This window comes from Hyperolius riggenbachi, chromosome 8, assembly GCF_040937935.1.
Source record: "Hyperolius riggenbachi isolate aHypRig1 chromosome 8, aHypRig1.pri, whole genome shotgun sequence".
Taxonomy (NCBI): Eukaryota; Metazoa; Chordata; class Amphibia; order Anura; family Hyperoliidae; genus Hyperolius; species Hyperolius riggenbachi.
In genome coordinates, this window is record NC_090653.1 from 80738615 (window position 1) to 80765510 (window position 26896).

Here is a 26896-nt window from a genome sequence, read left to right on the forward strand (position 1 = left end):
TACAAGTCTCAGGCAAGCATGGAAAAACCGAACATGGCGGCCGCTATTTATAGGGTAGGGGCTGGCCAGGGTCCCCCTCTGTGATTGGCTGCCGTCAGAGGGCCTGGGAGCCCTCTGATTGGCTCTAAGGACATCAATCTGGGCTATGACGCTATTCGAGCTCGGTACCGAGCTCGAATAGCGCCGGGTGGCTCGAATAGCTCGAATAGTGAATGGGCTATTCGAGTGTACTCGGATAGCCCATTCGAATAGCTCCAGCTATTCGGAGCTCGAATACCGAGCTCGAATAGCTGAAAAAGAGCTCGAATATTCGAACTACTCGAATATTCGAGCTCTGCTGAGCACCACTGCACATCAAAGACTGCCTGACACGTTTTTCACGGCCAAAAGCCGCTTCCTCAGATACACACTGTATACAAACATCAACTGAGGAACAAAAGGCCTGGGAAAACCGCAATCTGTGTTCCATAGAGAAGACTTATAATGACAATTCCATGAGCGGCATCCGCCTTCATGGACTAAAGGAAGCTTCGTATTCAATGACAATTCCATGAGCAGCATCCGCCTTCATTGACTAAAGGAAGCTTCCTTTACTCCATGAAGGCGGATGCCGCTCATGGAATCGTTGAATAAGTCTTCTCTATAGAACACAGATTGCAGTTACTCAGGTCTTTTGGTCCTCAGTAGATGTTTGTATACAGTGTGTCTCTGAGGAAGCGGCTTTTGGCCGTGAAACATGTGTCAGGCAGTCTTTGATGTGAATTGGAACTCGGAAATTGTATCCGTATGTCTTGTCCGCAATCTTGAAGACCATTTGATTGAAGAATAAATAGAGAAACTGTTCATATAAAATCCCGTGTTTTCTGTTTGGTGGAACTTGTTGGCTATAATATTTAGGGGTGGAACAGAACTACGGTACTTATTTTTACAGTGTTTATAGTGCTCAAGATATGGCTATGGCCTTTCAAGGACTGGATTTTGACACCTGTGATCAAGATACTCAGTCTGATCCCTTCCATCTCATGTAAGTAGGTAGCCGCAGACCTCACCAGCTTGAAGGAAACAGGAATATGCAAGCAGTAGAGTATTAACAACTTGACAGCATTCAGGATTCAAGTCTAATGAAGGAACAATAACCAAAAGCTAACACTTATATTATTTTTAAAATTAGCCAATAAATGGTATTATGATATCCCAATTAAAAACCATCTTGCTTCTTAGGAATACACAAGTTATTGAAAATCTTGACTTGTCCATAGCAGACTTCACATAGTCAGTCCACCCCTCGGAAGTTTATGGCCTGCATCAACAAACCATACTTTCAGTTACACCTTGGTGTCAGTCAACATTGTATTGAATAGTTCGGCTAGATATTCTAACCAAACCAAAAACCCACAACTCTCAAACATGTCCTGTAGTGGAAAACAGAAACAGCTTCTCAAGAGGTACATATGGTATATGTACAGCACATTCCAATCAGCTTACACAGGGTTGAAGTTACTCCTCTACAGTAACCAGCACTTGTACTGTATGCTATGGGACCTTTAGCCAAAAGATTCTTTGTCTGATTGAAATATCCAATCAATTGCAAACCAAGTTCTAGATTTTGCATTCAACAGTATGTAAAAAGAACCTACTTTGTGTTCTCACTCTGCAAGAAACTGGTAAAACTAACATATACGGAAGGCTCGGTTGATGCGGACGCTTGGAGAGCGGCAGACAGCCGTAGCACTGGTAGTTTAAGCGCTGTCCATTCAAATTAATGCAAAGCAGTCGGTACAATAGTTTACCGTCATTTGAACAGATGCAACATTTTTCCGATTTTCCCCATCATCGGAAGCTTCCAGGATCATTTACCGCCACGCTTCCATGTGGGGGTCAAAAACAACAATCGCCGGGAAGCGTCGCGAAAAGCCACCAAATGCTTCTCTGCACACTTGCAAAAAAAGCATTTGAAACAAGATGCCAGGCTGCTGACTCAGATGTCTGTCTGAACCAGCCCCAAGTCTGATTTATAAATATTACTTTAAAGAGGAGCTGTTAGGTATAAGGTCTCAGAGAAAATAAACACATATATCAGTAGCTAAAGATTGGCTGTACTTACATTACATATGCATTTCACTGTCCACGTTTGGATTTCACAGAATTTGTATATAGTATATGCAGAGATAGATGCTCCTGACAGCTCATGGCAGGCTCCATGTTTTTCTGTCAAATGTGTCGTCATGTCCTGCCTGCTTCCTGATCACAGAAAAGCTGGTACTAAATAACACAGTGTGCAGTGAATATTAATGAGCCATGTGGCTAGGAACAATAGCTGACTCCTGCAGTGTACTCTGCCCCGAGATTTATCAGTGCTACGCGCTGGACTGATTAGAAGCTGCTGTAACGTCTCATTAGCAGCCGAGGGGAGGGCCCCAGAATGCTTTGCAGTTTAGTATGCGGCTTGCGTCCTTATGGGTCTATAACAGCCTTTAAGATAAGCACACATCAAAGGTAACTGAGATTTTTATCTTCACTAATGGCTTTTGGGCTTCCTTCTAAACTGTTTAACACAGGAGAATAGAGGTTTAACTTAGCTTCTGCAGCCTGACAGTTACTCTTTATATTGATCAGTCTGTAATAAGCTCTATCCACATATCAACTGCAACTTACACATACTCACAGGGCTAAGTGAAATGAGTGTTTTCTCTATCCATGCACAAGTGCCCCCTATACACAAGAGCATTTGTAGGGCATCACAAGTGCCTGGGAAGCAATAAACAATGAGTGAAGGCCTCCAATGCACATCTAACACGTTTTATCGGGGTTAAAGCAAACCTAAACTGGAATGCAATGATGTGTCAGCTTGTTAATTTGTACAGAGCCAGAATAATCCAACATGCATACAGACTGTTTCGGATTGTTTGATCCTCATCAGTGCATGGCATGGATTAATTTGGCTCTATGGAGTAGGGCTTGTAAAACCGAGAGGTACAGACTAACCAGCAAGCTCATGGTGAACCAGAACTCATTGGAGTGTGTAATGGACTACAATGGTCCTAAAAGCCCCCGTACTAAAATGCTAAGAAAAACAAAAGTTTGCTTTCTTAAAACAGAAAGAATTTGCGATAATTCAGGTTGGAGTGAGCTTGAGATGTCTCCCAGCGCATCACTGCTGAATATATGCAAATTAACCACTGTTAGCCTTAGAAGCTTAACACACCTCCAGAACCGCAGTCATGACAGTCTGCTGTAAAATCTGCTTCATTCTGCTGTAGAAAAAAAAAAACAAAAGTAGTAAACCTTTGAATTTTTTAGCACTAAATGTTATCAGCTTGGGCTGAAATTTGGGCCTTGTTTCACAATATTACTCTAATAACGGTTTCTAGCTCTTCGGCCCAAGCTTTGTTATATGCTAATGCCCCTACTATCCCTAAGACTTTCAGACGGTTATATAGTGCTTGCCTGTTAGCCGCCCAATAGGTTATCGCATATAATTGGAAGCAAAATACTTTACCTTTTTCATTATTTGAACAAAGATTGGATCTTATTATGGAATCTGATAGATTGGCTAGTGTTATCTCCTCTTCCTATGATAACTTTCAAAAAAGGTGGTCTGCCTGGTTGGAGTATAAGTCCAATTCTTCTCCTGCTTAATTTTATATGTGCTGCATTTTGTGCCAATGTTTCGGCAATGTCTTATTTAAAGAGTAACTGTCAGGCTGCAGAAGCTAATTTAAACCTCTATTCTCCTGTGTTAAACAGTTTAGACAGAAGCCAAAAAGACATTACTAAAGATAAAAATCTCTCTTACATTTAATGTGTGCTTATCAGCACAGCTAAGCTCCTAAGGAGGACGCAAGCCGCATTCCATACTGCAAAGCATTCTGGGGCCCTCCCCTCGGCTGCTAAGTAGAAGACGGGATCAAGTTTCAGCAGCTTCTAACTCAGTCCAGCCACAGCACAGATAAATCTCCGGGAAGAGTACTCTGCAGGAGTCCGCTATTGTTCCTAGCCACATGGCTCATTAATATTCACTGCACACTGTGTTATTCTGTACGAGCTCCTCTGTGAATAGGGAAGCAGGCAGGACATGACGACACATTTGGCTTCACAAACATGGAACCTGCCATGGGCTGTCAGGAGCATCATTCTCTGCATATACTATATAAAAATTCTGTGAAATCCAAACGTGGACAGTGAAATGCATATGTAATGTAAGTACAGCCAATCTTTAGCTACTGATATATGTGTTTATTTTCTCTGAGACCTTATACCTAACAGCTCCTCTTTAATGTGTACCTTTTTGTACTATGGAGCAAAAAATTGTTACAGGTTTTGTTTGTTTCACTGTTCTATTGTCATCTTATCATATTGTAAGTGACTGCTGCATATAATCCTGCTATTTTAAAAGTCATATATTGCATTGTGCTCTGTTGATGACTTTGTTTATTCTAATAAAGGTTTTTCGTAAACTAAATGTTATCAGCTGTGTTTTCTCTGCCAGATAAAAGTGTTTTGCCTTCTTTTTACTTTTCAGGACAGGGAGCTGTTCTACTAGCTCATTTGCATGGATATAGTAACAGCACAGAGGTTTCTTTATTTATTTTTTTCTACACTTGCACTATAGAAAGGGACTTCAGACAATTTCTTAGTAGTACTACATGTACCTATGTTTATCTCATCATGTCATGTCACCTGTAAGTTTAGGTTCACTTTCAAACACCAGTTTTAGGAAAAAAATGTTACAGGAAAACATTTGGAAAATGCCTGGATAAACACATACAAAAGAATGCACTCTTCTAGGCATTTTAAAAGCATCCATATATAAAGTCATAAAGTTCAGTTAGACTAGAAAAGGCTGTAACAGTTAATTGTTGATCCCTGTGAACAATTAAGTGGTACCCAGGAAGAATGGAATGGAACAGAACTTAAGTTAGGCACCTGTGCTCTATTGCACACCCATGGCTCTATGGAAGCAATAAGCATATACCAGCAGATTATAAAGTGCACAAGAGTATCATCCTAGCCACAGATGTGTCCTTCACGTCTTAGCACCCATATAACATTAAATAGAAATAAAGTGCAACTTCAGTTTAAAAGGCACTCATCTGAGCAGACCAGTTGCTGCTGAATGAATTGCAGCAGGAAACCATTTAGGCGAGCAGTGCCCAGCACCCACCGTCACCACCACACCTCCGAGCACTGGTATGTCCATGGTATGTATTTATGCATCCGGACTGTGCCTCACTTTTTGAAAAATAAATGTACATTGCAGTGCCGATCATTCCTTCTCCTTCCATGTATGAAACCATGTGGGCATGAAGATGTCTACAATGTAGAAGGCTGGCAACCATTTCCTACAAGAAGGTACGCTGCCATCAATTTATTTCTTTAATCTCCTTCTGTATATTTTGGCTCAGCAATACAAAGCCTGGATCCGCTTTCCTGGAGACATATCAGTGCCCAGAACCCAGCTGACCTATTTTACATTGTTCCCAGAGTCCTCCTGTCAGGAGGGAAATGTCATGGGGAATGCTATCTTCCCGAACAACCAGGCAGCTTCAAAGGACACTGAACTGCGGATTATGTGATTAATAAAAGAAAAAAAAAAAAAAAAAAAAAGGAAGGAAAATGACAAGTCAGTGAAAGTCAATTTTGGGACAGGCCTAACTTCTCCAAGCTCCCTGAAATACACTGAATGAGTCAGACTACTAGTACATATAGTGGCTCCAGTCCTCAAAGCAAAATGATCCAGGTCTGAGGTCTTCTTGCGATGTACTCACCTTGTGGTGCAGGGAGATGGATCCAGCGATTTCTCCCCAACGGCGAGGGCTGTGTTGATCCATCTTCCGGCCGGTGGGTATGTGCGATGTTACTATTTTTAATATACGACGTGTCGTGACGTCGTGTGCAACAATACTTCAAGTGATCGCGGTACTTTGTGCAGGAGTCCACAGTGTCCATCACTTAACGTTGAGCATTTGCCGCAGGGGGCAACATCGTTTAACATGCTTGTGTTAAACGATGTTGCCCGACGTTAGGTACCATCGCCGCAGGTATCAAGGCATCCCATTCATTTAAGTGGGGCATTAAAAATAGTCACACCTAAACCACTATGAAGCTGAAGCAGCAGGTGCAGAGATTACACAGCAGTCAGTGGCATCTCACCCTTGGTCATCTGAGTGCAAATTTCAGGTAATCTTAGTACAAGAGATTTCAACTCTGCCCTTCTGCATTAAGTGAGTAGGAGCTTTTCTCCCTCACTAAAACAGGAGTCCAGAGCTCAACATTTTTGAATGTTTTAACAACATGTGTGGCTTTAGAATCTTGAATAAAAAGAAACAATAATTAAAAGAAAAACAAAAAACTGGAGGAACTTTATTATCACTTGCATCTGGTACTGTAAACATAACACAAAAAGCAGATGTACAATTAGCTGCCTGTTTGGTATCAGAACAGACTGATGATATTTAAGTTCTATAAAAGGTCCCAGCAAACTAAGGGGTTGATTCACCAATTGTAGCGCTGCGTAACAGCGAGAGCTATCAGCTGTTTCAAGGGCAGTATAAGGCTGTAAAAACAAGCTTGCTTTAATTCCTATCACTGCATCATAGCGCACGTAATGGGGAACGGGGCAGTCAGCGTATGCTCTGCTCCTGAATTGCAGCACAGTGAACGCTATGAACTAACGTGGCTCCGATCCTCCTGGCATCATCACTACCGCGGCTCCAGTCAGATTAAAGGACTTGATCCCCGCACTCTGATTGGCTCAATAGGCTGCCTGTCAAGTGATGGCTTACGCTGAATGCCCGGTCCCCCATTAGGCATGCTATGATGCTAATACGGCTCATAGTGTGCAATGATAGGAATTAAAGCACACTTGTTTTTACAGCCTTAGGGCCTGTACACACGGCTGCGCTTTTAAAATCACATGCGTTTTTTAATCGAAAGGTCTTTTGAAAAATCATGAAAATCGTGAAGACCTGTATACACTGGTGCAAAGCGGTTTTTCTATTTTCATGAAGGCTTTGAGATAAACAAAAAAAACAAAACAAAAACGCAGCATTGTGTACAGGCCCTTATACGGCGCACGTAACAGCTGATAGCTCTTGCTGATAGCTCTTGCTGTTACGCAGCGCTACAATTAGTGAACCAACCCCTAAATCTCATACGGGCTTCTTAGAACCCCTAGGGGGTTTATTCACACTATGGGAATCTAGTGGCCGTGCGTTGCCACCTGTTGTGCTTGCCAGTGTAACGCTGACTCCATTAATTACACCAGATGGGTCTGCAAACAGAAATGGGGGATATTTATCTATTCGAGAAAGGTCACTTCACAGGTGTGGGTGTATGAGCGGTGACATCACGCAGTGGGCAGGGGCCAAGCAGAAACAACGGAATCGTGACGCTGGGGTTGAGTAGATCCGCCCAGTGGATCGATTGCGGGTTGGGGGTCGCCGACTGCCATACACACGCCTGATTGTCGGCTGAGCCTGTTATCGGTCGCCTCAGCAGACTTAAAGGGAACCTAAACTGAGAAGATTATGGATTATTCCTTTTAGAATAATACCAGTTGCCTGGCTCTCCTGCTGATCCAGTCTCTCTAATACTTTTAGCCACAGCCCCTGAACAAGCATGCAGATCAGATGCTCCGACTGAAGTCAGACTGGATTAGCTGCATGCTTGTTTCAGGTGTGTGATTCAGCCACTACTGCATCCAAAGATATCAGTAGGACAGCCAGGCAACTGATTTTATTTAAAAGGAAACATCCACATCCCTCTCAGTTTAGGTTCCCTTTAAGTCCGGTGTGTAAGAGGCTTTAGTTTGTGTTATAAATCATTGGAAAGATCTGAGCCCTGTGCCCCCTTGAAACATTAGAAGAAACTGACATTTAAAATACCCTCTATACTGATTGGTTGAAGTTTCTTAGAGCATTAAAGCGTATCATAGCTGATTAAAAATAAAAGATTTATACATACCTGGTGCTTCTTCCAGCCCCATCCACACGGATCGCTTCCACGCTGCCGTCCTCAGCCTTCTCTGTTGCCGGTACTGGGTCCCATAACTTCCTCCAGTCACGCCAGTCTGACGCAAGGTAAGTGCGCTCTTTATGTATCTTTCCAGAAGCCACCAGAGAGATACATAGAGGGTGCACTTCTCTTGCGCAGACTGGCCATGACTGGAGGAAGTTACGGGACCCGGTAGCGGTGCAGGAGACACAGCGGCGTGGGAGCAATCCATGCGGATGGGGCTGGAGGAAGCCCCAGGTATGTATACCTTTAAGCCCACTGTTACAGATGATGAAACTGCATGACTCACCTCAAAAGTCTCAGTAACATTTCCAGCTGATGCACTTTGGTATTTGGTAATGGGAAGACACAATGAAATCAAGAACATAAAAGGAACAGAGATCATTTGTTTTAAAAACCGGATGTAGCCACAACATGTCAAAGCCCTCCATCTTTTCACGAAGGCAAATGTAAGGTAGGTGGACACAGGGCAGGACCAATACCCGTTAAATAGCAGCAACATGGCGTTCATTTAGAAGTCTCTTCTTATATTGGCAGTGGTAGCATATTTTCCTTGGATGCTGGAGTGCCTCCTAGGTTATGGCCTAAACTGACTAACAAACATGTTCATCCATGCATACAACCACCCTTTAACCCTTCAGCCAACCATGACCAATAGTCAATCAATAGTGCAGATGCTTTACAAACAAGGTGCTCATTGAACTCAACTTAGAAATCTTCCTACTTGAGGAATCCTCTAATCTGTGGCCAAATGCATTGCCATTCAACGTGATTTATTTTGCCAGATTTTCCTTATTCTTCCTGTCCTAGAATCATAAGTTTCTCTTCATTGGTCAGACAAGGTGGTAGAGATGTTTAACCAATGGTTGTCTGCCTATCCCGGCTTACACGGTTTGCCCAATACTGTTGGTACATCCCATCAAAGAGCTCCTTGCATGGGATGACAGCCTTAAGCTTAGCACAAATTAGAAAGGAGCCAGCCATTTTCCTATGCAAGGAGTAGGTTTCTTCAGGTGGAGGGGTAAGGCGGTGCTTCAATAGGACTGGGATAAAATTGTGGATCCTTTTGGTTGTGTTCTGCGTGCCAAAATTGAATGGCTCCTCCGAGGCAAAGGCCTCTCCTAGAATCATCACTGCATCAATATGTGCTTCTTCAAACACCTGCAAACCAGCACAAAACCAACATCAGTCAGTTACTTATGTATGGAGTCACACAGGTGAATGTAGCAATGTATCATTGGAGCAGCACCCATCCTGAGCAATACAGGTGAACCAGGGATGGGATGCGCTTAGCTAACTGAGCAAACTGCTCTGTGCTTATTTCATTAACTATTTCCACTGAACCGAAGAAAAAAAAATTGAATCCGAACTTGCCTAGGGCTTCCTCCAGCCCCCGTAGCACATGAGGTCTTCGTCCTACGAGTCCCCTCCGTTTCGCACTGGCGGCTCCGGTAGTGCGTGACTTCACCGGGAGTCATGCGCACGCCCGGCTCAATCATGCACCATTGCCACAAGCATTCTGCACGGTTCTTGAAAGAATGAACCATGCATGCACAAAACTATAACGGCAATGGGCTTATGATCGAGCCGGACGTGCAGATGGGCCACGCATGCCCAAAACTCCCAGACCCGTCAATGGGAGACCAGAGGGGACACAGAGGAATCACCCGGGCTATGGGATTATATAGTATAGCAAAAAATTACATAGTATATTTTTTATTATATATATATCAGTTTGGAAATCCGAATTGAGTTAAAAAGGCAAGATTCATATTCCTGTTCGACCAGTGATCTTTTGGATCGAAAAAAGTCTAAGGCTCCTTTTCCACTTGCAAGTGCAATGCAAATGCGTTTGCAAAGGCTTATTTTTCCACTCTACATAATTACTAAGTTCATCGTCGTGAGCGAAAAGCAAAACGCGGCAATAATCGTGCAGAACTACAATTGTGCTTGGGGAAAAATCAAAATGCACTAATGGAAAAAGTGCACCACGATTTACATGTAAATCACGGTGCACTATCGATCGGCAAAACGCCAGCAATCTGCTTGTTTAAGCAGATCGCGGCTAGTGGAAAAGGGCCCTAACCGGTAGCCTAGACAATTTTATATCGCTTACCTTTGTTTCATATCCGGTTAGATATTTCAGATCTCTAGATTTTTGTAGCACTTTGGCACGATCTCCCTCAGCTGCTGCTTTCACCACCTGTTTGGATTACAAATTCTACTCAATCACCAAAATATTTAAAAATCAGCATCACATTGAGGATATTTAGATCTAGTTTATCCTATGGTTTCCCTGACAACTATAAATCATAAATGCTGAGAGTGTAACAATAAGAGAAAGAGAGGCAAACTTCATATACCAATCTTTGCTGCCATCTAGTGGTTTACATGTCCAACACTAGAAAAGAACTGGAAAATGGCGGCACAGGGCGGGTTGATGCACGAAGCAGCGATAATATTGCGGTGCGCAGACAGCACATGGCAATATAACCGTTACTACGGCCAGCAGTATATCACAAGTAATGCTATTAGCATGATCTGCGCTACCAGAGTACAGCAAGCTTTGCTATGCTAATGCGCATTACTAACGTGTTTTACTGTAATAAGGCTTGCAGTACTCAAGTATTAATTTGCTATGGCAACACCTGCTATAGAAACAGGGCCATCGCCACTGTACGAGCTGCTATGGAAACAGGACCATCTCCATAGTAACAGTTGTTAGGGATACAGGCCCACTGCTATAGTAGTAGTTCCTATCAAAACAGAACCACTCCTATGGTATGCAACTAACACCTTTCTATAGCACTATGCTGTTTACCCCAGCACCGCACAGCTTTCCATAGCACCACAGCAGCGTGCCCCTTTCCATAGCAATGCACCTTTCCATAGCAACAGGCATATGACCAAGGCATGTGACCAAGACCAGTGGTGCTACTAGGTTAAAGTGCATTTCCATGGCAACGGGTCTATTACCATGGCAGTTCACTCATAACATCTATGGCACCATTAGGTTAATAATAACACTCTCGTAACACACAGAGCATAAATAGGTTAGAACTTATTTCAATGGCTACAGGAGCATAATTATGGCAGTGGCTGTGAAACCGGTGCTAACCTATTAGCATCACAGTTACATCGCCATTTCTATGGCAACGTGTCCCTAACAGTTTAGCACATATTTCTATGGCAACACCTTTTTTCAGTAGCAACACTCGTCACCATAACATAGCAACATGCGCGTTACCACAGTAAGAAGCGTGACGCTAATAGGTGCTACCTCAGCATTAGTACTGGTAAAACTGCCATGCCCTACCTGGGTGCAAAAATTAAACAGTCATTCCTAAAATAAAGAACTGCAGAGATAAAACTTATGCTGCAGGACTTCACATTAGTGATGTCACTGAAGACCTACTAAACGACTTACCTCAATATAATCATCAGTAAAACTCTCACTAAATCCTCGACTGGCTCCAAAGTCCAACAGCATCACCTGGAAAATAGGAAAAAAAAAAAAAAAGTTTCCAGCCAATACCTACCCAGTACATCTATGCAGTTCTGTATTCATACAATAAAATGTGAGCATCATATCTAACACTTAGACAGGGGTCACACTTGTCTGCTTTCTTTCGCACACACAGAAAAACTGATTTCAAATAAGTACTCATGTTAATCAATGGGCTAGGTCACAGTTGAATGCAGATTTCGCACACAGGAAAAAAACAAAACACTTTTTCTGCATACAAAAGCAGAAAAAAAAAAAAAAAACGGCAGGGGTCACACTTGTCTTTCAGTTTCCTACACTTTTCAGGTACAGACTAACCAGCAAGCTCATGGTGACCCAGAACTCATTGGAGTGTGTTTTCAGAAAGCTGAAAGACAAGTGTGACCACTGCCATAGTATTCCAGTGAACATGCTAATAATGCAGGAGAACAGAGGCGCCAATAGGATAAAAAGTAAAACGTTATAACAAGAAATTTTCATACACTCCACAATATTGCAACGCGTTTCACGGGTCGTGACCCCGCTTCCTCAGGCAATTAAGATGGGAGTATACAGTGATCGTTGTCCAGGTCTGTACTAAGCGCCTCTGTTACAGAGGTGCTTAGTACAGACCAGGACAACGATTGCTGTATACTCCCATCTTAGCTGCTTGAGGAAGCGGGGTCACGCCGTGAAACGTGTTGCAATATTGTCAAGTGTATGAATTAAAATTTTTGTTGTTATACGTTTAATACGCGTCTATTGTTGTGTCCTTTGGAGTGGTCAAAAATCCACCTCGACCACATCCATGTTTTAAACTTTTTACATCATTTTATCTTATTGGCGCCTCTGTTCCCCGGGATCATATACCAGTCCACCCTTGGTGGAAGGGCGGAAAGCTCTATCTTTTTTTCTATCTACAGAGAGCGACTTCTTCATCCTGAGTGGGGACAGGTTTATTCTCCCCACCTGCTGTTACAGTAGTTGCCTACTAGGTAATCCTGGTTTGTGAGTATATTGTACTTACCTTTACATCCTTCCTCCCCTAATCCAGTGCATACTACACTATACTGGGCTCTCGGTGTCCCTGTCTTTTTCTCTTTCATGCTAATAATGCAGATCAATCAACCTTGCCCCTAAACTGGAGTATAAGGGAGCACCCGAATGCACATCCAAACCTATAATCCTTGCAAAGAAAAAAAAAAAAAAAAGCAACCCGCTGCTCTACGATTGTTGCAAAAGTGAAAAAACCTTATTGGCACATGACATGATCTGCTCACTCGCTGTCCTCCTGGTCCCCTCTGTGCACAGCAGTCTCCTTGAGGACTACTGACACCACCACCCCTTTCCCCATTGTACTCTGTGACCAGCAGCATTCTGCACAGGGTCAGTTTGTTAAGACTATAAGAACACAGAATGCGCCCAGCCCCGGGAGTGCATGGAGGGAGGGAGGGACTGGTGTGCATGGCTGTGACTGCGCTTGCACAGTGGTCTGCAACTCAGGTTGGATTTTGGACTCCACAGCAGCACAACGGGGTGGGGGGGGGGGGGGGGGGTGTCTGATGTGCACTGTGACGATTTGCTCATTATTTATGTCTTTATGATACTGTTGTACATGATGTCTGAACTTTTGTGCATATAGTAGTTGTACATGTGTACTTTTTGCACAATAAACTTTCCATATGTTTGTTGAAAAAAAGGGGACATTCAGTTGTGCATTGTTTTCCCAAGCAGTGGGCTCCTTCTGTTGTGAAGCACATGAAGATATGCAAGTGCAATTTATTGTGTCATTATGTTTTAGCACTGCTTATGCAGTTACGTACTACTGAACACAAGATTGGTTGGTTGTCTTATCAGACATAAGTTGTGTTCAGTACGGAGTCCCCCTTTAGCTAAGGTCTTTTCTGGGACTCAGAGGTACAGGAAGTCAAGCTCTCTATAGAAAGAATAGAGTCCCTTATGGCATGCAAACAGACCAGCAAAAGAGTGTAGTAAAGAACAGTTGGAGTCCGAGCTTCACAGAGAAAGCTCAAACAAATTGACAACTGGAATACACAACCTGGGATGAACATCCGTGATGCAGGGAATTCCTGCTTATGTATTATAGAATAATCCATATAGATTGCCATTTTCAAGGGTAAAATGGACCAAAATACCCAGGGAAATGTCATACATGAATCAAACTACAAATATACTGGTTTTGGCAATGTTCAATTAATTTTGGCAAATGTGGGAGATTAATGATTGTATTTTTCGGACTATAAGACACTCCGGACCATAAGACACACCTAGGTTTAGAGGGCAAAAACCAGCGGGAAAAATATAGTAAACCGGGTGCATCCATGGTCCAGGGGCATCTAGTAGATGTTCCTCCCCCAATTATTGTGTTCCCCTCCTCTCCCCCAGTGTCCTCCTGTCCCCCTCATCTCCCCCAGTGTCATCCAGAGTCCTCCTCCTGTCCCCCACTGTGCTCCTCCTGTCCCCCAGTGTCATCCTCCTCTCCCCCAATAGCCAGAGTCCTCCTCCTCCTGTCCCCCGGTGTCATACAGCATCCTCCTCCTTTCCCCCAGTGTCATCCTCCTCTCCCCCAGTGTCCTCCTGTCCTCCAGCATCCTGCTCCTTTCCCCCAGTGTCCTCCTCCTGTCCCCTAGTGTCATCCAGCGTCCTCCTCCTGTCCCCCAGTGTCATCCAGCGTCGTCCAGCGTGCTCCTCCTGTCCCCCAGTGTCATCCTCCTCTCCCCCAGTGTCCTCCTCCTGTCCCCCAGCATCCTCCTCCTGTCCCCCAGTGTCATCCAGCATTGTCCTCTTGTTACGCATCCTCCTCCTCCGTGTCTCCCTTTGTGTGAGCTTCCGTGTCCCTCTTTATATCTGCTTCCATATCCCTTAGTATCCACTCCCTGCGTGTGTTTTTAACCACTTCCCGACCGCCGTATTGACAATTGGCGGCCGGGAAGTGGACCCCGCAAGGACCGCCGTATTGACAAATGGCGGCAGTCCTTGTAGGGGCATGGGCGGAGCGATCGCGTCATCCGTGACGCGATCCTCCGCCGGCGCTTGTCTCCGCTCACCCGCCGCAACATCCCGCCGGCCATACGGAAGCGCCGGCGGGATGTTAACCCGACGATCGCCGCATACAAAGTGTATAATACACTTTGTAATGTTCACAAAGTGTATTATACAGGCTGCCTTCTGCCCTGGTGGTCCCAGTGTCCGAGAGACCACCAGGGCAGGCTGCAGCCACCCTATGTCGCACCCAAGCACACTAATTTCACCCCCCCCCCCCGCCCCAGATCGCCCACAGCACCCCTCAGACCCCCCCCCCTGCCCACCCCCCAGACCCCTGTTTGCACCCAATCACCCCCCTAATCACCCATCAATCCCTCCCTGTCACTATCTGTCAACGCTTTTTTTTACCCCCCCCCCCTGATCACCCCCCCACCCCTCAGATTCTCCCCAGACCCCTCCCCTGTGTACTGTATGCATCTATCCCCCCTGATCACCTGTCAATCACCCATCAATCACCCATCAATCACCCCCTGTCACTGCCACCAATCAATCAGCCCCTAACCTGCCCCTTGCGGGCAATCTGATCACCCACCCACACCGATAGATCGCCCGCAGATCCGACATCAGATCACCACCCAAGCGCAGTGTTTACATCTATTGTCTCCTCTAAACACCCACTAATTACCCATCAATCACCCCCTATCACCACCTGTCACTTTTACCCATCAGATCAGACCCTAATCTGCCCCTTGCGGGCACCCAATCACCCGCCTACACGCTCAGATTGCCCTCAGACCCCCCCTTATCAATTCGCCAGGGCATTATTTACATCTGTCCTTCCCTGTAATAACCCACGGATCACCCATCAATCACCCCCTGTCACTGCCACCCATCAATCACCCCCTGTCACTGCCACCCATCAATCAGCCCCTAACTTGCCCCTTGCGGGCAATCTGATCACCCACCCACACCAATAGATTGCCCGCAGATCCGACATCAGATCACCTCCCAAGTGCAGTGTTTACATCTGTTCTCTCCTCCAAACACCCACTAATTACCCATCAATCACCCCCTGTCACTGCTACCCATCAGATTAGACCCCCATCTGCCCCTAGGGCACTCAATCACCCGCCCATACCCTCAGAACGCCCTCAGACCCCAGCCCTGATCACCTCGCCAGTGCATTGCTTGCATCTATTCCCCCCTCTAAGTCACACCTTGAGACACCCATCAATCACCTCCTGTCACCCCCTAGCACACCTACCCATCAGATCAGGCCCTAATTTGCCCCGTGTGGGCTCCTGATCACTCGGCCAAACCCTCAGATCCCCCTCAGACCCCCTTCCGATCACCTCCCCAGTGCATTGATCGCATCTATTTTCCCCTCTAACCACCCCCTGAGACACCCATCAATCACCTCCTGTCACCCCCTAGCACTCCTATCCATCAGATCAGGCCCAATACAACCTGTCATCTAAAAGGCCACCCTGCTTATGACCGGTTCCACAAAATTCGCCCCCTCATAGACCACCTGTCATCAAAATTTTCAGATGCTTATACCCCTGAACAGTCATTTTGAGACATTTGGTTTCCAGACTACTCACGGTTTTGGGCCCGTAAAATGCCAGGGCGGTATAGGAACCCCACAAACTGACCCCATTTTAAAAAAAAAAGACACCCCAATGTATTCTGTTAGGTGTATGACGAGTTCATAGAAGATTTTATTTTTTTGTCAAAAGTCAGCGGAAATGGATTTTTGTTTTTTTTTCACAAAGTGTCATTTTTCACTAACTTGTGACAAAAAATAAAATCTTCTATGAACTCGCCATACACCTAACGGAATACCTTGGGGTGTCTTCTTTCTAAAATGGGGTCATTTGTGGGGTTCCTATACTGCCCTGGCATTTTAGGGGCCCTAAACCGTGAGGAGTAGTCTAGAAAACAAATTCCTCAAAATGACTTGTGATTAGGACGTTGGGCCCCTTAGCGCACCTAGGCTGCAAAAAAGTGTCACACATGTGGTATCGCCGTACTCAGGAGTAGTAGTATAATGTGTTTTGGGGTGTATTTTTACACATACCCATGCTGGGTGGGAGAAATCTCTCTGTAAATGGACAATTGTGTGTAAAAAAAAAAATCAAACAATTGTCCATTTACAGAGATATTTCTCCCACCCAGCATGGGTATGTGTAAAAATACACCCCAAAACACATTATACTACTTCTCCTGAGTACGGCGGTACCACATATGTGGCACTTTTTTACACGCTAAGTACGCTAAGGGGTCCAAAGTCCAATGAGTACCTTTAGGATTTCACAGGTCATTTTGCGACATTGTTGGTTTCAAGACTACTCCTCACGGTTTAGGGCCCCTAAAATGCCAGGGCAGTATAGGAACCCCACAAATGACCCCATTCTAGAAAGAAGACACCCAAAGGTATTCCGTTAGGAGTATGGTGAGTTCATAGAAGATTTTATTTTTTGTCACAAGTTAGCGGAAAATGACACTTTGTGAAAAAAAACAATTAAAATCAATTTCCGCTAACTTGTGACAAAAAAATAAAAACTTCTATGAACTCACCATACTACTAACAAAATACCTTGGGGTGTCTTCTTTCTAAAATGGGGTTATTAGTGGGGTTCCTATACTGCCCTGGCATTTTAGGGGCCCTAAACCGTGAGGAGTAGTCTTGAAACAAAAATGACCTGTGAAATCCTAAAGGTACTCATTGGACTTTGGGCCCCTTAGCGCAGTTAGGCTGCAAAAAAGTGCCAATCATGTGGTATCGCCGTACTCGGGAGAAGTAGTATAATGTGTTTTGGGGTGTATTTTTACACATACCCATGCTGGGTGGGAGAAATACCTCTGTAAATGACAATCTTTTGATTTTTTTACACACAATTGTCCATTTACAGAGTTATTTCTCCCACCCAGCATGGGTATGTGTAAAAATACACCCCAAAACACATTGTACTACTTCTCCCGAGTACGGCGATACCACATGTGTGGCACTTTTTTGCACCCTAACTGCGCTAAAGGGCCCAAAGTCCAATGAGTACCTTTAGGATTTCACAGGTCATTTTGAGAAATTTTGTTTCAAGACTACTCCTCACGATTTAGGGCCCCTAAAATGCCAGGACAGTATAGGAACCCCACAAATGACTCCATTTTAGAAAGAAGACACCCCAAAGTATTCTGTTAGTAGTACGTGAGTTCATAGAAGATTTTATTTTTTGTCACAAGTTAGCGGAAATTGATTTTTATTGGTTTTTTTCACAAAGTGTAATTTTCCGCTAACTTGCGACAAAAAATAAAATCTTCTATGAACTCACCGTACTACTAACGGAATACCTTGGGGTGTCTTTCTAAAATGGGGTCATTTGTGGGGTTCCTATACTGTCCTGGCATTTTAGGGGCCCTAAACCGTGAGGAGTAGTCTTGAAACGAAATTTCTCAAAATGACCTGTGAAATCCTAAAGGTACTCATTGGACTTTGGGCCCCTTAGCGCAGTTAGGGTGCAAAAAAGTGCCACACATGTGGTATCGCCGTACTCAGGAGAAGTAGTATAATGTGTTTTGGGGTGTATTTTTACACATATCCATGCTGAGTGGGAGAAAGATCTATGTAAATGGACAATTGTGTGTAAAAAAAATCAAAAGATTGTCATTTACAGAGGTATTTCTCCCACCCAGCATCGGTATGTGTAAAAATACACCCCAAAACACATTATACTACTTCTCCTGAGTACGGCAATACCACATGTGTGGCACTTTTTTGCAGCCTAACTGCGCTAAGGGGCCCAAAGTCCAATGAGCACCTTTAGGCTTTACAGGGGTGCTTACAAATTAGCACCCCCCAAAATGCGAGGACAGTAAACACACCCCACAAATGACCCCATTTTGGAAAGTAGACACTTCAAGGTAATCAGAGAGGGGCATGGTGAGTCCGTGGCAGATTTAATTTTTTTTTTGTCACAAAGTGTCATTTTCCGCTTACTTGTGACAAAAATTAATATCTTCTATGAACTCACTATGCCTCTCAGTGAATACTTTGGGGTGTCTTCTTTCCAAAATGGGGTCATTTGGGGGGTATTTATACTATCCTGGAATTCTAGCCCCTCATGAAACATGTCAGGTGGTCAGAAAAGTCATAGATGCTTGAAAATGGGAAAATTCACTTTTTGCACCATAGTTTGTAAACGCTATAACTTTTACCCAAACCAATAAATATACACTGAATGGGTTTTTTTTAATCAAAAACATGTTTGTCCACATTTTTCGCGCTGCATGTATACAGAAATTTTACTTTATTTGAAAAATGTCAGCACAGAAAGTTAAAAAAATAATTTTTTTGCCAAAATTCATGTCTTTTTTGATGAATATAATAAAAAGTAAAAATCGCAGGAGCAATCAAATAGCACCAAAAGAAAGCTTTATTAGTGACAAGAAAAGGAGCCAAAATTCATTTAGGTGGTAGGTTGTATGAGCGAGCAATAAACCGTGAAAGCTGCAGTGGTCTGAATGGAAAAAAAGTGTCCGGTCCTTAAGGGGGGTAAAGCCCACGGTCCTCAAGTGGTTAATTAGCACCAGTAGCCACTTGTATCACTCACCAGATTAAACGTGCCCGCTGGGAACAGCGACTCCTCTAGAGGGAAGGAGCGAGAGAGGAGCCGCTGTTTCCCGTGGGCACAATCGATCTGGTGAGTGAAACAAGCGGCTACTGCCACTAATTACAACACATACAGGGAGTGGACACTGGGGTCATGGAGGCATTATTCTGGAATGGAGTCATTATAGTCGTGTATGCCATCTACACATGCAAGGAGATGAGGTAGTCATGATTTTACTAAAATAAAGCTGGTAAATCCAAGTCAAGGAAGACAGGCACAGCTGTCACCACTACATACCTCTCCCCATTAGTCATCACCACTACGTACCTCTCCACTCATAGCTGGAGGAGGGGCAAAGCCTCACTCACCGTGTGTGACTCGAGCGTAAGAGCTGACCTCCCCCCACACCCACACACTTTGGGGCCACATTTTTGGTCCCAAAATGTCAGCTTCTACTCAAGTATATAAGGTAAATGTCATTCAGATGCCTTAATTACAAGAGCACATCAAACGGGATGTTTGGTAATTTATGACATATAGATACCTAAGACCCTTTGTTTACTAAACCCTCACCTACCTAGAGGCTTACATTGAGAGATTGTAAATTCCGAGTTCAAAGTTCAAAAGTTAGAGAACCAGAGACTAAGCACCCTCATGTAATAAATAAATATATACATACACACACACACATATATACATGCATACAGTGGCATACAAAAGTATTCGGCCCCCTTGATTTTTTTCCACATTTTGCCACAAACATGAATCAATTTTATTGGAATTTCACATGAAAGACCAATACAAAGTGCTGTACACATGATAAGTGGAATGAAAATCATACATGATTCCAGACATTTTTTACTAATAATTAACTGCAAAGTGGGGTGTGCGTAATTATTCAGCCCCCTTTGATCTGAGTGCAGTCAGTTGCCCGTAGACATTGTCTGATGAGTGCTAATGACTAAATAGAGTGCACCTGTGTGTAATCTAATGTCAGTACAAATATAGCTGCTCTGTGATGGCCTCAGAGGTTGTCTAAGAGAATATTAGGAGCAACAACACCATGAAGTCCAAAGCAACAACACCATGAAGTCCAAAGAACACACCAGACAGGTGAGGGATAAAGTTATTGAGAAATTTAAAGCAGGCTTAGGATACAAAAAGGATTTCCAAAACCTTGAACATCCCACGGAGCACTGTTCAAGCGATCATTCAGAAATGGAAGGAGTATGGCACAACCGTAAACCTACCAAGACAAGGCCGTCCACCTAAACTCACAGGCCGAACAAGGGGAGCGCTGAGCATAAATGCAATCAAGAGACCCATGGTGACTTTGGATGAGCTGCAGAGATCTACAGCTCAGGTGGGGGAATCAGTCCATAGGACAACTATTAGTCGTGCACTGCACAAAGTTGGCGTTTATGGAAGAGTGGAAAGAAGAAAGCCATTGTTAACAGAAAAGCATAAGAAGTCCCATTTGCAGTTTGCCACAAGCCATGTGGGGGATACAGCAAACATGTGGAAGAAGGCGCTCTGGTCAGATGAGACCAAAAAGGAACTTTTTGGACAAAATGCAAAACGCTATGTGTGGCGGAAAACTAACACTGCACATCACTCTGAACACACTATCCCCACTGTCAAATATGTTGGTGGCAGCATCATGCTCTGGGGGTGCTTCTCTTCAGCAGGGACAGGGAAGCTGGTCAGAGTTGATGGGAAGATGGATGGAGCCAAATACAGGGCAATCTTGGCAGAAAACCTCTTGGAGACTGCAAAAGACTTGAGACTGGGGTGGAGGTTCACCTACCAGCAGGACAACGACCCTAAACATAAAGCCAGAGCAGCAATGGAATGGTTTAAAACAAAACATATCCATGTGTTAGAATGGCCCAGTCAAAGTCCAGATATAAATCCAATCGAGAATCTGTGGCAAGATCTGAAAACTGCTGTTCACAAACACTGCCCATCTAATCTGACTGAGCTGGAGCTGTTTTGCAACGAAGAATGGGCACGAATTTCAGTCTCTAGATGTGCAAAGCAGGTAGAGACATACTGTAAAAGACTAGCAGTTGTAATTGCAGCAAAAGGTGGTTCTACAAAGTATCGACTCAGGGGGCCGAATAATTACGCACACCCCACTTTGCAGTTATTGATTTGTAAAAAATGTTTGGAATAATGTATGATTTTTGATCCACTTCTCACGTGTACACCACTTTGTATTGGTCTTTCACGTGGAATTCCAATAAAATTGATTCATGTTTGTGACAGTAATGTGAAAAAATGTGGAAAACTTCAAGGGGGCTGAATACTTTTGCAAGCGTGTGCGTGTGTGTGTGTGTATTTTTTTTTCTATCAATGGGAACAGTGACAGTAAACGCCTACTCTGCATTTTGTTTCATTTTTCACTGCTCAGTCTTCTTGTTATCAGCTCTGATAAAATCTCGGACTGACCATTCAGTCTAGCTTTGCCCCGTAATTATAGCTGAGTCAGTCTTCTGTGATGTCTTTTTCAAGCCCAAGCCCGCCCCCTTGTGGCTCTGATTTCCTGCTATGTATCCTCATAGCAGGAAAGCAGAGCCACAAGGGGGTGGGTTTGAAAAGACATCACAGAAGACTGACTCAGCTATAATCATTACGGGGCAAAGCTAGACTGAATGCTCAGTCTTAGATTTAGGTGTGTATGGTCATGTTCCCATTGATATATATGGTAAAATACATGAGGGTGCTATGTCTCTGGTTCTCTTTAACTTAGACAAAGAGTGGATAAAATATTTGTTATAGACTGAAAAAAAAAATATAAATACCATCAACACTATACCAGCATTAAACCAATGTATACATTTCCTCTTTCCTATTAGTCTCTCTGTATGTGACTTGAAGCCACCCATAAGTACCCAATACTATAAATGTATTAGTACTAGACTATCAGTACTAATACTATAAGTCACTGGCCCAGAATAAGCATGCAGATCGGATGCCTTCACTGTGGTGTGACTCCACTGGCCACATGCTAGTTGCAGGTGTGCAACTCAAAAACAACATTATTTATAAGTGAATAAAGATGGCAGCTTCTGTATTCCTTTCACTTCAGGGTTTCCTTAAAAAAAAATTATTAATATTTATAAACAGGAAGAGGGGACTAAAGCTTCCTCTTCCTACGCCAGTTAAAAATGAGCTCAGTTTTGTAAAAAAAAAACACACAAAAAAAACGGAAGAGGTAAAGCTCATCTTCTTGACTCTGGCATCACCACTCACCTTGTTCAGGTCCGCATCATAGAAGAAGTTAGCCCAATTAGGGTCAGTTTGCATGAAGCGGAATTCAAATACTTCACGCAGGCAGAGGCTTAGGATGTTGTATGAGATCTGAAAAAGTAAAAAGTATGCATTATATATGATAAACATTAGACTTCCATATATTTTAGATTTATTATAGACAACTGAAGTAGTTCAAGCCTTTTATTGTTTTAATATTGATGATTTTGGCATACAGCTCATGAAAACCCCAAATTCCTATCTCAAAAAAATTTGCATATTTCATCCGACCAATAAATGAAAAGTGTTTTTAAAACAAAAAAGTCAACCTTCAAATAATTATGTTCAGTTATGCACTCAATACTTGGTCGGGAATCCTTTTGCAGAAATGACTGCTTCAATGCGGAGTGGCATGGAGGCAATCAGCCTGTGGCACTGCTCAGGTGTTATGGAGGCCCAGGATGCTTCGATAGCGGCCTTAAGCTCATCCAGAGTGTTGGGTCTTGCGTCTCTCAACTTTCTCTTCACAATATCCCACAGATTCTCTATGGGGTTCAGGTCAGGAGAGTTGGCAGGCCAATTGAGCACAGTAATACCATGGTCAGTAAACCATTCACAGGTGGTTTTGGCACTTTGAGCAGGTGCCAGGTCGCGCTGAAAAATGACATCTTCATCTCCATAAAGCTTTTCAGCAGATGGAAGCATGAAGTGCTCCAAAATCTGATAGCTAGCTGTATTGACCCTGCCCTTGATAAAACACAGTGGACCAACACCAGCAGCTGACATGGCACCCCAGACCATCACTGACTCTGGGTACTTGACACTGGGCTTCAGGCATTTTGGCATTTCCCTCTCACCAGTCTTCCTCCAGACTCCTTGACACCTTGATTTCTGAATGATATGCAAAAGTTGCTTTTATCCGAAAAAAGTACTTTGGACCACTGAGCAACAGTCCAGTGCTGCTTCTCTATAGCCCAGGTCAGGCGCTTCTGTCGCTGTTTCTGGTTCAAAAGTGGCTTGACCTGGGGAATGCGACACCTGTAGCCAATTCCCTGCACACGTCTGTACACGGTGGCTCTGGATGTTTCTACTCCACACTCAGTCCACTGCTTCCGCAGGTCCCCTAAGGTCTGGAATCGGTCCTTCTCCACAATCTTCCTCAGGGTCCGGTCACCTCTTCTCGTTGTGCAGTGTTTTCTGCCACACTTTTTCCTTCCCACAGACTTCCCACTGAGGTGCCTTGATACAGCACTCTGGGAACAGCCTATTATTTCAGACATTTCTTTCTGTGTCTTACCCTCTTGTTTGAGGGTGTCAATGATGGCCTTCTGGACTGCAGTCAGGTCGGCAGTCTTAACATTGATTGCGGTTTTGAGTAATGAACCAGGCTAGGAGTTTTAAAAGCCTCATGAATCTTTTGCAGGTGTTTAGAGTTAATTAGTTGATTCAGATGATTAGGTCAATAGCTCGTTCAGAGAACCTTTTCAAGATATGCTAGTTTTTTGAGATAGGATTTTGGGGTTTTCATGAGCTGTATGCCCAAAATCATCAATATTGAAACAATAAAAGGCTTGAACTACTTTAGTTGTGTGTAATGAATCTAAAATATATGAAAGTCTAATGTTTATCAGTACATTACAGAAAATAATGAACTTTATCACAATATGCTAATTTTTTTTAGAAGGACCTGTACATACAGACTAAGACAACATAACATACCTAAAAATGTGTACAATCACTAACAAACAGGAACGTGCACATAAAAGTCTGTATGCACCCATACATGCAATTGGTCTTCTGCAGAGGGGGGGGTGGAAGCTATACTTATCCCATACACAAGAGTGGGCTGTATCAAAGTATGCCTGCTTCTCTCACCTGGTTCCGAATATCTTGGTCCATCTCAGCACACTGGTCCAGAGGCACCCCAGACACCAGTTCAACAGTCAGCACCCTATTAGTAGTTAGGTCATCTATGACTTGAGGGACTTTTAAGAAAGGATCATCACTCAGGAGCTGCCTGAAAAGACGCATACAGTAAAGTTCCAGTTATTTGGAACTCAACTAACCAGAGGTAACAACCAACCAGCACAAATCACTGGCAATAGTCAATATAGAGGTGGGCTCTGCTGTGCTTTAAAGGGAACACAACGTGAGAGGGATATGGTTGCTGCTATATTTATTTCCTTCTAAACAATATCAGTTGCCTGGCAGTCCTCCTAATACTCTGTCTCTAATACATTTAGGCATAGACCCTGAACAAGCATGCAGCAGATCAGGTACTCTGACTCAGGTTTTACTGGATTAGCCATATGCTTGTTCCAGGGTTATGACTCAGACACCACTTATGCCAGAAGATCAGCAGAGCTGCCAGGTAACTGGCATGGTTCACAAGCAAATAAATAGGGCAGCCTCCATATCCCTCTCACCGTGGGGTTCATTTAAGATTGGGTTCCAGAGATCCACCATGGTTAATATACTTTCAGTTACTGTGTTTTAACATTTAATACAGAATTCATGGTATTTATATAGAGTGGGGTATAGTGCTGAATTAGCTGGGCCTATTCTTAACATGGAGTCTAACCGAAATCTACACCCCGGCATTAAACAGTGTAGATTTCAATTACCTGCATCTGGAAAAATTAATGAAAAATGCATGCAATCAGTACATTTAAAATCTATATAAAATAATCAGTCTCACCTGAACTTTTTAGCACACTCTGCTTCACGTAGGTAGTCGCATTCCCAGGCCAGCTCTTTCTGCAAGATCTGAACGCCATGTTCTGCAAACAAACCTGCAGCAGAGATGGGAGAAAGTGTGCTGACTTCTTATGTGAAAAATCTGCCGACATACACAGCGAAGGTGGTGGATCCAATAAAAACTAAAAGATCAAGCACGGCGCATGTGGGGCGAGGGAGGGTTGCCTAATTAATGCTAAATGGAGTGATCGAATGTGTGGATTTTTTCATAATGTTAACATATCCTAATTATATATTGAACAACAGGTCCTAAAGTGTTATACAGTACTAGTAAGGAGTTTTGAGTCAGGATGATACCATTTATTGGCCAACTAAGGGCCTTTTTCAACTAGCCTGCGATTTGCTTCTGATCGCAAATCGCAAGGTACATTAAACTAATGGAAACTGCAGCAGCAATTTCCATTAGTGCGATCCGATTGCGATGCGATTTTGGTCAAAGCGCAATCTTCGTCCTGCCGCGTTTTGTATGCGATTGAGCTGGACTATAATGAATATAGTAGCTCAATCGCAAATCGCAATCGCATGGTGGAAATTGAAACGCGATTGCGATCGGAATCGCGATCGCAACCGCGATCGCATTTCATAGTGGAAAAGAGCCCTTAGAGATGAAGCTAGCGCAGGAACCAAGTCCGACGAAGGCTTATTATTACCCAAAAGCTTACTCATCTCCAAGTTAGGCAATAAATGGTATCATCCTGATTCAATACAGTACTAGTCAAACACTTAAACTGGTATAGTTCAATAGCACTTTTGATCTGATCAATGACAGCGCCTAAACAAAATTTAAATGGAGAGTTGAAGCACACCTAAACTCAACAAGCCATCATCCCTTACTGATTTATGTGGATGTCTTATAACTTTATGTATACTGCAGTATCTGTATGTGACTTCATACATGGTGCAAACACTGCCTTACTACTCGGTCCCTCACACACTGCACCATCCTCACACCTGTAACACTAGTAGCAGCTTTACTGATCAGGTACTCATTCTTAGAGCATTCAAATATCAGTACACTAATGTAAGTACACTAATCTTACAAGAAATGGATGTTGGACTGGCTGCTCTGGGTTACTAATCTTTACAGATAGTCACTGTGCTGCTTTATCTAACATATCATTAAGTGTGTATTTGAATTAGTAAAACCCAGCAGTAGGCTTTTCAGTGCTACAAAAAAAGGCCCATTTCCAATGGGGTGCCGCGCCCAGCTATATGGATTCAGATACATGCTGCGGTAAACTGCAGCATGCCGTCTGAATCAAACTGGCATATAATTTGGGCGGCAACCCTACTGACTGAATTGGCAACATTTCCCGATGGGAAACATTGCGAATTTGGATGCAGTGGAAACGGGCTCTAAATGTAAATATGCATCTGCAGATCAAAAACAGAGTACCAGGAATGAGTGGGTCAGAATCCAGAGACAGGAGTGGATCAACAAACCATTATATTAACCACTTTCAGACCGCATTGATAGAGGTCTACGTCCTGAAGGTGGCTGCGTGGCTCTGACAGGACATAGTTTTCACCTTCCCCGCCGCGCGCTCCTGCCGCTCTGCATCTGCCCTACCATCTATAAGGCGGCAGAGCTCTGTGAGAAAGTCAGGAGCTGCTTTCATTGGCTCCTGACTATGTTATCACTGTGAACCAATCACATTGTCTTACATTAATGGACGGCATAAGGAGCCAATGAAAGCCAATTAAATAATTGTGTTCCTTTCATTTAGTTTATAGGGCATTCCTCAAGCCAAATCCTTTTTTTGTTTTGTTT

At 43.5% G+C, this 26896-nt stretch overlaps 1 protein-coding gene across 1 annotated transcript in view; it reads right to left on the minus strand.

The window, feature by feature from the left end:
- Positions 1-26896, minus strand: part of COQ8B (coenzyme Q8B) — a 90258-nt gene that overhangs the window by 31430 nt on the left and 31932 nt on the right. The window contains exons 10-15 of the mRNA XM_068250785.1: positions 25067-25160; positions 24244-24385; positions 22372-22479; positions 11444-11509; positions 10133-10219; positions 8306-9177 (exon numbers count right to left, since the gene is read on the minus strand). Coding sequence (XP_068106886.1) covers positions 8872-9177; positions 10133-10219; positions 11444-11509; positions 22372-22479; positions 24244-24385; positions 25067-25160 — 803 coding nt within the window. The 3' untranslated portion in view covers positions 8306-8871. The remainder of the gene's footprint in view (positions 1-8305; positions 9178-10132; positions 10220-11443; positions 11510-22371; positions 22480-24243; positions 24386-25066; positions 25161-26896) is intronic.